The sequence below is a fragment of the Salminus brasiliensis genome, chromosome 21, assembly GCF_030463535.1.
Source record: "Salminus brasiliensis chromosome 21, fSalBra1.hap2, whole genome shotgun sequence".
In the NCBI taxonomy this organism is placed as follows: Eukaryota; Metazoa; Chordata; class Actinopteri; order Characiformes; family Bryconidae; genus Salminus; species Salminus brasiliensis.
The window spans coordinates 22410238-22424356 of NC_132898.1; the positions used below are offsets into that span (position 1 = coordinate 22410238).

A 14119-nucleotide genomic window follows, 5' to 3' on the forward strand; every position below is an offset into this window, starting at 1 on the left:
ACACACACACTCTTATGCTATGAACCTCCTCCATGAAAACACAGAGCTGTGAAATATATATCCACTGGGTTCCACAACTAGAATCATCCTTCACTCACTCCAACTAAACTAACCCCAACCAAACTAACCCCATTTAACAAACTAACCCCAACCAAACTAACCCCATTTAACAAACTAACCCCGTGTAGCAAACTACCCCCAACCAAACTAACCCCATTTAACAAACTAACCCAGTGTAGCAAACTAACCCCAACCAAACTAACCCCATTTAGCAAACTAACCCCAACCACACTAACCCCATTTAACAAACTAACCCCAACCAAACTAACCCCATTTAATAAACTAACCCCAACCACACTAACCCCATTTAACAAACTAACCCCAACCAAACTAACCCCATTTAACAAACTAACCCCAACCACACTAACCCCATTTAACAAACTAACCCCAACCAATCTAACCCCATTTAAGAAACTAACCCCATTTCACAAACTAACCCCATTTAACAAACTAACCCCATTTAATAAACTAACCCCAACCACACTAACCCCATTTAATAAACTAACCCCAACCAAACTAACCCCATTTAGCAAACTAACCCCATTTAACAAACTAACCCCATTTAGCAAACTAACCCCAACAAATCTAACCCCATTTAATAAACTAACCACAACCAAACTAACCCCAACCAAACTAACCCCATTTAACAAACTAACCCCATTTAACAAACTAACCCCAACCAAACTAACCTCATTTAACAAACTAACCCCAACCAAACTAACCCCATTTAACAAACTAACCCAATCTGACAAACTCACCCCAACTGAACTGACGCCACCAAAAATAACTGCAACTAACCCCAACTAAACAAACCCCAACGGATTAACTCCAACTAATAAACTCCAACTAAACCAACCCTAACCAAAATAACCCCAACTAAACTAGCTTCAGCTAATAAACCAACTCTGACTCAAACTAACAAACTTAACCCAATTGTTGCCAAAAGGCCAAGACATGTTTCTTCTGTGCTTCTTTAATTTTTACACTGAAGCTATGAGGCTAATGTAGCTGACAAGCAGTGACATGATTTTACCCCACTTGTTAGCATTGGTGCTAATTGTTGTGATCTCTGCTCCAAATTTCAGCCCATGTTCTAGATAACAGTGAGTCATACAGTGTCAGAAACATGGTGAAGTCTATGACAAATGACTGAACACTCCCCCACAGTTTGAGGAGAGTGTGCGATTATTTACACTTGCAGGTAGCACCATGCTAATTGGTGGCACATGAGCATCCTTTACATGTTAGCTAACACATTAGCTGGCTTATACATCAGAAATGATCATTGTGCCAAATGCCCGATCTGACTAAAGGGGAAATATGACATACTATTACAGCTGTACTGATGCTTTCTTTTTGTAGCAAAAAGGGTTGCTTGCTAACTGGTGTTCTATAAACTTCCATTACTTATAAGTTACAATATCCTTATAGCTCCAGTGCTAACTGATGGGGTATATGTTTGCTTTATCTGTTAGCTACATTAGCCCTGTAGCTCCAACTGGTGGGATATAAGCTTTATTAGCCTCGCTGCTCCAGTGCTAACTGGTGGGCTGTATGTTTCCAATACATGCTAGCTGTGTAACAATAGGACAGTGAGTGAATCTGAGTGTGTGTAGAGTTATTACGCTTGTGTGTGTCTATGTGTGGTCAGCCACAGCTTAGCTTTTGTGTCTGTGAGAGTTTGTGTTTATATGAGGGGACGTGTGTGTGTGTGTGTAAGTGTGTGTAAGTGTAAGAGTACAGATTGAGTACACACTCTTCTATGGTGGTGAAACATGAGTTGCACGTGAGCCACGGCTGTTCTGTGTGTGTGTGCTCGAGTCCTCAGCACGTAGAGCACGTAGAACTGTTACAGCATCACCCTGCTGGAAGTACAGGGAACATTTCTCCACATCCAACACACCGACTATGAGAACCGTCTAACCATCTAACAGAGATCCCAGACTTCCACATGCAGCACTGTTACCACATCATCAACATACCTAATACCTTCACCTGGGAGGGGTCATAATGTTATGGCTCATCAGAGTGTATGTAACAATAAAATAGGTTACAATGTATTGTGTTGTTTTATCGTGACAAGTTTGACATGCTTTTGGATGGCGTGTTAGATGGGGACACTACAGGACTAATATTAGACATATATACATATACTGCACATATATACAGTTGAATTCACTAACAAACTGCATAGAAATATATGTGTATATATACATACAGTGAACTATACACATTTGTGTGTGTGTGTGTGTGTATATATATATATATATATATATATATATATATATATATGTGTGTGTGTGTATGTAGACAGTGAACTATACATATGTATGTGTGTGTGTGGTTGAATCTGGTGGTTGTTCTTTATATTGTAGCAGCATTTCCTGAATGGATCAACAGAAATGCTTCAAAATGATTAAGTTAAGAAAGGTTTTACTTCTGAAAATTGAAGATACGAGTTTCAGAGATACAAGGGTTTTATGTGACAGCGACGGTGACTGGTGGCTGAAAAACTGGCCTTGTTTAGGCTTAGGTTTACATTGTAGTGGTGAAACAAAGACAATGATAAACTATATGTATAAACTATAATACATACTATATTCACCCTTTAATGAATCAAACCACCTTCTAATTCTTAATGAAGTAAATAAGGAGCTGCAGTGAGAATCTGCGACAACACCAACACAGATCTGCACAAATCAAAATAGTAAACAACCTGACTGCACACCCCTAATTAATACACACACACACATAGACACTCACTTTCTCTCTCTCACTCTCTCTCTCACATACACACACACACACACACACACACATACATACAGGAACACTCTGTGGAACAGAGGAAACCCCCACACACACCTCCTTTTCCTCTTGGCAGGCATTGGCTCCTGGTTGGAGGTGATGTCACCAGGGGACAGCCAATCAGAGGCTGTTGTTGAGGTAGAACAGAGTAAGGAGTCCAAGCAGAAGAGTGTGTGTGTGTGTGTGTGTGTGAGAGAGAGAGAGCGTGTGTGTGCGCTAACCCAGAAGAGAAGGAGCTGCGGCAGAAACAACAAACATCTAATATAAATGTCTAATAAAGATGTGAATTATGACTAACCTCGTTTTTTATTTCTGATCTGATGAAGTGAGATCAGAAATAAAACACTTTTTAAATCTCTAAAAACATTTCACCCAAGGAGGAATCTTAATGTTTCTTAGTAACTAATGGATAACAATAGTAATAGTAGTTGGAGTGTCACACAGACATTAACAATATTGTTAACATTTATTGTTCATATGAAAAACAATAAAAGTTCTCATAAAAGTGTTAAAATATCATGATCTCTGAATCTGGTGTTTTGAGTGAGAGACAGAGGAAATGTTTCAGGCTGTATTTTCACCACTCAGCAACTTCCTCATACTAACTCACATTGGAGTGATTGTGGGTTAATACACCCCCTCCTGGTGAATTAGCAGTATTAACAACAATCAGTGAACTATAGAGTGTACAGAGCAAAGACTTAAAAGTCTGTAGAGTGCACAGAGTGTGGAGTATAATATGTAGAGAGTACAGAGTGTTGACTGTAGATAGTTTATTGTGGAGAGTATACAGATAATGTAGGGTGTAAAGTTTAGAGTATAATAAGTATAACCTGTGTATAGTACTGAAAGTGCATAGAGTGTAGAGAGTATATAATGTAAATAATGTAGAGTAATATGGAGAGTTTAATGAGTATAGAGTACAGGTTGTAAAATGTACAGAGAGTGCAGAGTAAAAGTATAGAGAATATGGAGTCCAGAGTTTAGTGCGGATAATGTAGAGTATAGAGAATGTAGAAGGTAAACAGTGTAGAGCATAGAGAATGTATAGGGTAAACAGTGTAGAGTGTATAGAGAGTGTGGAGTATAAATAATGTAGAGTGTAAACAGTGTAGAGAGTGTAAAGGATAGAGAATGTAGAGGGCAGAAAGCGTGGAGTGTAGAGAATGTAGAGGATAAGGAGTGTATAGAGAATGTAGAGAGCAGAGAGTGTAGAGTATAGAGAATGTAAAATGTAAACAGTGTAGAGAGTGTAAAGTGTTAACAGTGTAGAGAGTATAGAAATTTGAGCTCATATGTTTATGTATTTAATCTTTTATTTACAAATGTACATAGTATTAACACGTCTTTGAAAAATCTCATCTATATTAACTTTGATTGTGAAAATGCACATCTCAGCACAAACCATGCTCTGAAACTTACACACACACACAGCCAGCCAGCCACCCCCGCCCCCCCAAGATTAAAAGCAGGATTTCACAGTTAGCTGAAACGTTTGAGCTCAATGTGAGGACTGTCTTCTATAAAGCTGTGGTCACACTACACATCTGCAGTTCTCACTGGCTTGAGAAATGGGCTTAACTGGGGCTAGAGCAGAAGCCTATCCATGAAATGTCCTCCATTCTCACACAGTTAGCATAATAACTTCAGCCAACCCACCACCTATAACCAGTAAAACACACAAGTGAACATAATTTTAGCAGATAACTTAACACTGAGAGCTGAACAGCAAAACAAGTGTGGGTATCTACCGTGGTCAGATAGAACAGAATAGGACTCTCTCTGGCACAACAAAAAAAGCTCTTAGCACCATGTCTAATGCCAGGCATAGGCTAGAGGGGTTTAACACCCCCCCCCAGCATTTAGCTGTGGAGCAGAGGAAGTGTTCTCTGGAATGATGGGATGAGTTGAGGACAAGGTGAGGTGGTGATCATCCAACATCCTGACCTCACTAACAGTCGTGTTGCTGAATGCAATCAAATTCTAAAAGCAATGCACCAAAAACTATACAAAGCTTTCCCAGGACAGTAGAGACAGTTAATCCAACAAAATTAAAATATGAATGAGCAGGTGTCTCAATACTTTTGACCATTTAGCACATTGGGCTTAGGTGAACTGGCTAACTGAGAAAGTCCTGCTTTCTGAAATTCCTCCTGGTTTAGGCATTATGAAACACTTGCCTAAACTCGCAGATAAGACCGGTGTCAGTGAATCAGTGTCTTCTGGTTCCGTCCCGCTGCTCTGCTGTAATACAGAGATAACCCCAGACTCAGAATCCAGTCCTGGGTTTTGTGATCGCTGGATGTTGGTTTACATGACAGAACAGGGCTTCTCAGTTCCAGTCCTGACCAACACACCTGATCCAGCTCGAGTCAGATGTGAGGCTAGGTGACCAATCATTTACCTACCAGCAATTACAGACCCCAGACTGGAACCTGGATTCAAGATCCAGAGCTGAATACCTGCTGCAAGGATTCTGGTTGATCCTGGGTCAGTTCTGTGAATGCAGATGTTTTGTTTCTGTAGATGCTGGGGTCAGGGATCTGGCTCTTCCTGGGCCAGTCCCTGCTGTATAGTTGCTGTGGCCATGCTGATCGCTTCTTCTAATGTCTGCTGCTCCTCCAGCTTATCACAGAGGTAATAATAATAATAAAGGTAATTATTACTTCTGAAAATAAGTCACAGAAACGTATACTTCTAGGCCGCAGCATAGTCTAATCCAAGGTTATAGATAACCGTTTCTCTTACAGTGTCAGAAACCACATAAACCAATTAAAGTTTACATAATGGACAGTTATGAAAAATAAAGAAAAACTTCAGTAAATAAACAGTAATTATGTATTATGTCTCTGTACTATTTATGCAGGGATGACCAAACTTTTGCATGTGACTACAGCTGCATGCACATCTCCATATAACGCCTTCATACCTGTACTGCGATCTGCGTGCCGTTTGCCGTGGCCACCAGCGCCACCTGCTGACACTGGGAAGGGTTCATCTCTGAACCAACTGGCATGATGGCATCTGAAGTTACTATAGCCACCTGCAGGACAGATAGCAGAATTGTCTCTTATTAGTATTCTTATTGCTGCTCGCCATAGAATTATTATTATTACCATCATTATTTTTGTGATTTATTGAATTTTTTATTTACAATTAATTTTGTCAGCACTGTTGTATTTGTTACTGGGATGTGATGATCAATCTGATCTATTGGCAATCAGGGGAACGGCACTAAGTCACAACACACAGCCCACCTGCTGCAGCTCCTTGCCGTCTTGCGTAACCATGGCGACGTGTTGCTGCCTGCCACCCAAGATGCTCTGGTGGGCGGGAACGGTGATAGTGGTGCCGTCCTGTGTTACCATGGTGATGCCAGCGGTCAGAGCATGCAGCTCATCGACGGTCAGATCCACCTGTAAAACACACATTAAATTTCTTTCATACTGGCTGGTTCACATCAGTCAACATCACACCCTCAGCAAAGAACCTCTTAAGCCTCTAGTTTTGAGAGTATAGAAGTTGTTCATTTAGAAGCCTCACATTTTAGTGTTTGGAACAACTCACCATAATGGCTATTGAAAATAATTTGGAGCACGCTCAGTAATTTTTTCACATCAGTGATTGACAGTACCTGAGAGCCAATGACATGCTCCGCCTCCATGGAAGCCTGTGACTCCTCCTTCTGCTCTGCCCCCTCCGCATAGGTACTTTGGGAAGATTCCATAGCTTCTGTCTCTAAACACACACAAATTGCTAGAATTGAAAAACACAGATTTTCTAAAGCCTTAATTCTGTTATCCTGTGCTAAAATAAAAATAAAATTATAATAAACAATAAATACATTTTAAATTAACAACCACAAAATCCCTTGTGTAAATGGTAGTGTTACTGTGTTTGGGGCTTACAGAAGTAGTAGACCTGGTGTAAAGCTGAACCCAGTGAGGGAAAGTGAAGCAGCAGGTGTGCTATTATCAACAGCAGCCACATCAGGAGTGTCTAGTTTATCAACTGTGAATATTTAGAGCTGTTCACTCTCTCAGCATTTTATTATTTACCCTCTAAACTACTGAAAAGGGTTTTGCTTTACACTGTCTAGGTTAAAGGACTCAGTTGTTGGTGCAAGATCAGTGCAGCGCCAACAGGGTTATCCACCTGGAAGAGAATGTATTATTAAATGTGACTTAGTGCTGTGTGTATTACCCTCTCCATGTGCGGTGCGTGTGTGCATGGCGAGGGTGGAGGTCTGTCTGTAGGTTTTCCCGCAGTGTGTGCAGCTGTAGGGTTTGCAGTGTGTGTGTACAACGTGGTGTTTATATAGGCTGGAGTATTCCGTAAACCGCTTTCCACAGCCAGGAACTGTACACAGATACGGCTTCTCTCCTGTGCGCAAACACACACACACAGATATATTACACTTCTTTATATGAAATTTCTATATTTTACTCTATAAATGTTTAAAAGTGATTGCAATTTTTATATATATATATATATATATATATAGTAACCCTGCCGCGTGGAGTGTGCGTGTATGCGAGTGTGTACCTGTGTGTATCCTCATGTGGTTTTTGTAGTTAGTGGCGCTGGCGAAGCCCCGTCCGCAAGCCGGTTCTGGACACAGGTATGGTCTCTCACCTGTGTGTGTACGCATGTGGACCTTCCTGATGTTGGAGGTGGTAAAAGAGCGTCCACAGCCTTCAAATGGACACTTAAATGGCTTCTCACCTGAGAATGAGAGCAAGAGAGAGATGTATATTGATGCCATTAGTATGTGCCTTATTAATTTTAATTTTCTCTAAATCAGAGGTTCCCAGGTCCCAACAACGCAGTCGTGAGTAAGAGGACGTTTGTAGTCTGGTTCACAAACTAAGCTAATAGGCTAACTTTGCTAACAAACACTACGAGTCAATAGTCACTCAAATGTACACTTCTGTAATTACGTGCTCACACATTTCTCTCAAACCACATCCACGTCTTTTTTTTTTAATGTGACACAGAATTGTTGGCCTTTGGTAGCCTTATAGCTCCAGTGCAGAAAAAAGACTTCTGGTGTAAGTTGGCACTATGCAAACTGTGCAACTTGTATTTTTTGCCAAACCGTTTCTTTAAAAATGTTAATTAAAAGCTAATTACAAGTAATTATAAATATTATCAACCTGTGTCATACTATCTCTGTATGTCTATGTGTGAGATTGTAGGCTGCATTTTTAAGACAACTGAAGCAGCAAAAGCTAAAAACACGCCCAAGACAGTCAAATCCAAGCATTTTGAGTCACTGGAAAAGACTCAGAGTGCCAGAGTCAGAGTCGACTCTGTTGGAATTACCTCCCTATCGCTAGGTGATATCAGTCCTTGTGGAGCAGGCTGAGAACCTCTAAAATAAGCCTGCTTATGCTTTCATTCGATCATTTAGAGAAGCTCTTGACAGGTATATTGTGTATGTGCATGTGTGCGGTACCAGTGTGCGTGCGGACGTGTTTCTGGAGGTCTCCTGAGGTTTTGAAGGCTTTGTAACACATGTCCTCAGGACACTTGTAGGGCTTCTCTCCGGTGTGTGTGCGCAGGTGGCTCTTCAGGCCATAGCCGGTAGAGAAGGCTTTAGTGCAGGAGGGAATCTCGCAGCGGTATGGCCGGTCACCTGTGTGAGAACGCTCGTGCACCTGACCACAGGTGTGCGAGTCACAAGAACATATTTACTTTTTATTGGCTTACATTTATGTTACGTTTTAATTACAAGTTTATTAATGCTTACAAATTTACAATGAAAAATCAAAAAACCTAAAAGTTTTTAGTGCTTTATAGTGTCCCCACCCTACACTCCAGCCATAAGCTAATATGTGAGCTAAAGCTAATACACTTGCCATGTTTCGATAATCTAATACAACAGAATACATTGCATTGTTGCTTCCCTAACATGCTTCTAGGTCAACTGGGAAGGGCTGTTGTGGGCCAAATTAACAACAGCGGAGTTAAACTACTGTAAAATGGGCCAAATGGGAAGAGTTACAAATGCTGTATGCTGAATGAATGGAGCTAAACTGCTGTAGGCCAAGAAGGAGGTACTCTACTGCTACGGATCAATTGGGTGGGACCACAATGCCCTGGGCCAAATGGGTGGAGCTAACCTATTATGGGTCAAAGAGATTGTGTAGGCTGAATGGGCGGGGCTAAACAACTGTAGGTTAATTTGGCATAAACTGCTGCAGATCAAATGGGTGTGGATAAACTGCTCTACATCAGATGGGCAGGGCTAAATTGCTACAGGTTAAATGGGTGGGGCTACAATCATGATTTTGAGGACTGTACTGTAGCAAGATGTGTGTATGTTCACATGTGCGTGCATGTGTTTGTGTACCTTAAGATGGTGTGCAGTAGTGTATAGTCGGCCGCAGCCCTCGTAGCTGCACTGAAAGCTTTTCTCCCCCTGAGGAGTTTTACAGGACCCCCACGCCTTCCCCTCCAGCATCAACTACACACAAACACAAATACACACACTCGTCAAAAAAAACAAAAAACAAGCATCAACATAGTCGTTTTTTTAGCAGTTACACACATGGACAAAATTATTGGTACCCCTCGGTTAATGAACGAAAAAAAACACAATGGTCAGAGAAATAACTTGATCTGACAAAAGAAAAAAAATCTATGAAAATTAACTGATGAAAGTCTGATATTGCTTTTCAACCATGCTTCAACAGAATTATTTAAAACAATAAACTTATGAAACAGGCCTGGACAGAAATTATGGTACCATTAACTTAATATTTTGTTGCACAACCTTTTGAGGCAATCACTGCAATCAAACGATTCCTGGAACTGTCAATGAGACTTCTGCACCTCTCAGCAGGTATTTTGGCCCACTCCTCATGAGCAAAGTGGTCTAGTTTTCCAGACAGCATGTTTCAGCTCCTTCCAAAGATGCTCAATTGGATTTAGGTCAGGCCACTTCAGAATAGTCCAATGTTTTCCAACAGGTTGCAACAGGCAGCACATTTCTCTCTAGAATCCCTTGATAGTCTTGAGATTTCATTGTACCCTGCACAGATTCAAGACACCCTGTGCCAGATGCACCAAAGCAGCCCCAGAACATAACAGAGCCTTCTCCATGTTTTAGGAACAGTAGGAACAGTGTTCTTTTCTTGATATGCTTCATTTTTCCATCTGTGAACATAGAACTGATGTGCCTTGGCAAAAAGTTCCATATTTGTCTCATCTGTCCAAAGGACATTCTTCCAGAAGCTTTGGGGCTTGTCAACATGTAGCAAATTCCAGTCTGGCTTTTTTATGATTTGTTTTCAACAATGGTGTCCTTCTTGGTCGTGTCCCATAAAGTCCACCTCGGTTCAAATAATGACAGATGGTGCGATCTGACACTGATGTTCCTTGAGCTTGAAGTTCACCTTTAATCTCTTTAGAAGTTTTTCTGGGCTCTTTTGTTATCATTCGTATTATCCAGCTCCTTAATTTGTCATCAATTTTCCTCCTGCAGCCACGTCCAGGGAGGTTGGCTACAGTCCCATGGATCTTAAATTTCTAAATAATATGTGGACCTGTAGTAACAGGAACATCAAGCTGCTTGGAGATGGTCTTATAACCTTTAACATGCTTGTCAATAATTTTCTTTCTAATCTCCTGAGACAACTCTTTCCTTCGCTTCCTCTGGTCCATGCTGACCAAACAGTTCAGTGATCAAGTGATCTGGATCAAGTAAATATCTGTACTAAGCATGCTTTTGGGACAGAGACGGTTTACCTGCACTGTGGCCTGCTTCACTCCATTAGCCCCAGCACCGCTCTCATCCATTTCTACTTTAGAGCCTGTCAGCTACAGAAGTAAACACACACACACACAAATTTTGAATGAGCACATTGCCAAGCATCAAAATAACTGTGTTTAAATAGTGATTTGAAACTCATCAATGGTGTCATATTTTCTGCCTTTGTTTTATTTTTTGTTAATGTGACTGTAACCTGTTATACAGGCCATGGTGTACATAAATATATCTATATCTATACATAAGATAAATATTTTGGTGCTTGTTCTATGATAAGCTTATTGCGGTTATTATACAGTAAAAGCCATCTCCTGTGCATTAGTAATGCTGTGTGTTTGTGGGTGTTGGAGTGTGTGTATTTCTGACCCGTGCAGCGTATGTCTCCAGTGTGCTGATGGTGTCTGGGTCTGCTGTGAGCTCCTCCAGAGCACCCCCAGCCTGTACAGTGAGTATTGTGCCCCCCGCCTGAAGGGCTGATGGGTGGTGTATATATGCCGTGCTGCCATCCTCCAGCTGCACTGCCTCCACTGCACCAGGGTCATAACCATCTGCACTCCAAAAGATTAAAGGTCACAAAAACTAATGTAAAAGTAATTAATGTGTCTTAATCCACCTAATATCACAATAAATAGTATATCAAATCATATACTTGCCATCATTAAAAGTACAATACAGTATAGTATGGTAAAGTGCTAGACAGTGTAGGATAACAGTGTGGCATAGTTTCAGTAGTCAAGTACAGTATAGTATGGTGTATTATGGTATTTTACAGTATAGCATAATGTAGTAACTATAGTGCAGTTTAGTATATTGTAGTGTAGTGCAATACAGTGAAGAATAGTGTGGTATAGTATATTACAGTGTAGTACGGTCGAGAAACGTATAGTGTTGTATCAAAGAACAACCATAATACTATAATTTGGTATAGTGTTTTAGGCAGAGTGTGTGTGTTACCTTTAAGTGTGCGGTGTATGTAGGCAGTCGTGCCATCCTCAAGCTGGACCACCTGACCATCTTCAAACGGCAGAGTGTCTGAAATTACTTTTAGAGACAAAAAAAAGAGTTATCTTTATAGCTAATATTACTCAAAACCGGCTGCAGTACTCAATTCTTACACTTATAAGGACACTAAAAAGTGTGTGAACTGACATTTCTGCTGCACTGTGACCTGCTGGATGTACGCTGTGGTTCCATCCTCCAGCTGGATGGTGTCTCCTTCAACCAGGTTACTGTCTGAAAGAGAAAAGCAATGCCAGTAGTTCATCTTTCTCATTATATTTACAAACAACTGTACTACTACTACTACTAAACACTCTACTTGTAAAAAATTAAACCAAATAAACATAAACAAGTGTACATTTGGGTTTATTCTAATGTTATATAAAGCCAGTGGTGATTGTGTTTAACTGCAAGTAACTTTACATAACATTTGTGGGGCAGTGGTGGCTCAGCGGTTAGAGCGCCGGGATATCGATAACAGGGTTGTGGGTTCGATTCCCGGGCTCGGCAAGCTGCCACTGTTGGGCCCTTGAGCAAGGCCCTTTACCCTCTCTGCTCCCCGGGCGCTGGAGTTAGCTGCCCACCGCTCTGGGTGTGTGTGTGTACTCACTGCCCCTAACACATGTGTGTGTGTGAGTGTGTGTTCACTACCAGATGGGTTAAATGCGGAGGACACATTTCGCTGTACAGTCCACACTGTACAGTGACGAATACGTGCACCTTTATCCTTTACCTTTTTTTACCTTTAGAATAAACCCAAACAAAGTCAGTGGTGATTGTGTTTACATGTAAGTAACTCTATTTAACATTAGAATTAACCCCTATAAACAGATTTAATGTATAATGTATTTATTTCTGGTCTGAGGGAAGCAGGGGTGAACTTAATCATATTTTGTGTCATACCGGTAAGAGCCTGTTGGACATAGGCAGTGGAGCCATCGCTCAGAGCTACAGCCTGCAGCCCCAAACTCTCCATCCTATTGCCAGAGCACAAACACTACCTATACAAAACACACATACACACAGCTGTAAAATCTGATTCATACAACAATTTAACATAAATATTACAAATGAATCCCCAAGAGCATTTAATATAGATTTGTGATTGTTTGTTTACTATTGAGGGCAGTATTTTTGGGTGTAAGAGCCTCAAAGTAAAGTGCACTATGTGGGGGACAGGGACTATTTTGAGATTCAGCCATGGTGCCTTTGAGAATTGAAAAATGAAATCATGTTAAAGAGTGTTTTATGGACTATAAAGACAATTGTTTATACACAAATAGGCATGAAATATTTCTGAAAGTTAGCTAGATCTCCGCTACGAAGTTTGGTTTTTTTTAAGCCAGACAGCTTAGCTAATAAGCAGCCCAGGATGGAGTCATTAGCTAATGGGCTAACAAAACGTTAAAATCGGATGTTGAAATGCAAGAAACTAAATACAAAATAACCTCTGAACATTTAAGTTATGATCATGCAGTTTCAGCAGATAACACGACGTTGAGGTTGGCTTGTTGCTCGAATTGTGCGGTTAGTGCTGCACCATTTAAGGTGGAACGAGGAATTTGAGCAACAAGCCAACTTCAACGTAGTACAGCTAACTTTCTAGCTTCACTTCGCTGCTTCTATGTGAATAAATACTCTAACCAAATCATAAATAATGTGTTAACGATGGATATAAACATCTTAAATCATGCAGTTTAGGCCCAGAGTGAGACTAAACCCCCGGTAAACGCGTTGTCTGGAGTAAACCGCTCTGACGTCCAGTTAGCCTGCTGTTAGCGGCTAGGCTAACTGAAAGCAGACAGGGAGCAGCGGGCCGCTTTTCTTCCCGCAGCGCCTCAATCTGAGCGGGCACGACCCTGTAAACACGACCCCGCTTCAGCCCCGGGCGGTAAGTTTAGTTTAGAAGGCTGAAGCAGGCGTTAGAGAGCCCAAATTCACTGCTGGGGCTGAGTCTAGCTCCCTCTCCCCCCCATGTTCTATCCCATCTCTCCCTCTGCTGCAGCGCAAACTGGGATAGCTACTCACCGCCATGAGCCCCGGAACATGGATGAGTTCACTCACACTGACTGATTGACACACACACACACACACACCCTCACACATACACACTCTCACGCGTACACAAACATATTAAACATGTTATAATAATAATAATAATAATAATAATAATAATAATACCACATGAGGTATTAAATAATAATATGAGAGAATGTTAGGAATAGAATAGGGAAGTATTAAATAATACATTAAAGGAAAATATGGAACCCATATGAGCTCACACATAATAATAAAAGTAATATGGGAACAATAATAATAATAATAATAATAATAATATCAATAATAATAATACCACATAAGGTATTAAATAATAATATGAGAGAATGTTAGGAATAGAATAGGGAAGTGTTAAATAATACATTAAAGGAAAATATGGAACCCATATGAGCTCACACATAATAATAAAAGTAATATGGGAAC

At 40.7% G+C, this 14119-nt stretch overlaps 1 protein-coding gene across 1 annotated transcript; it reads right to left on the bottom strand.

Moving 5' to 3' along the window:
* Nucleotides 1-4163: 4163 nt before the first annotated feature.
* On the bottom strand, nt 4164-13694 carry znf76 (zinc finger protein 76). The gene is made up of 13 exons (XM_072666171.1): nt 12542-13694; nt 11789-11872; nt 11594-11680; nt 11006-11187; nt 10618-10689; nt 9221-9334; nt 8324-8525; nt 7411-7590; nt 7069-7248; nt 6500-6603; nt 6123-6281; nt 5795-5908; nt 4164-5490 (listed from the first exon to the last, which is right to left on the bottom strand). Exons 1-13 carry the CDS (start codon nt 12612-12614, stop codon nt 5401-5403), a joined length of 1641 nt encoding a protein of 546 aa, XP_072522272.1. The 5' UTR covers nt 12615-13694; the 3' UTR covers nt 4164-5400.
* Nucleotides 13695-14119: the final 425 nt, after the last annotated feature.

Bases quoted from the DNA above. Each gene is read 5' to 3' on its own strand.
- znf76 (XM_072666171.1), bottom strand. From the start codon at position 12,614: ATGGAGAGTTTGGGGCTGCAGGCTGTAGCTCTGAGCGATGGCTCCACT. The intron at 11,873-12,541 runs GTATGACACAAA...TTTCTCTTTCAG, and splicing joins TGTCCAACAGGCTCTTACCG to ACAGTAACCTGGTTGAAGGA. The intron at 7,591-8,323 runs GTACCGCACACA...TCTCATTCTCAG, and splicing joins ACACGTCCGCACGCACACTG to GTGAGAAGCCATTTAAGTGT.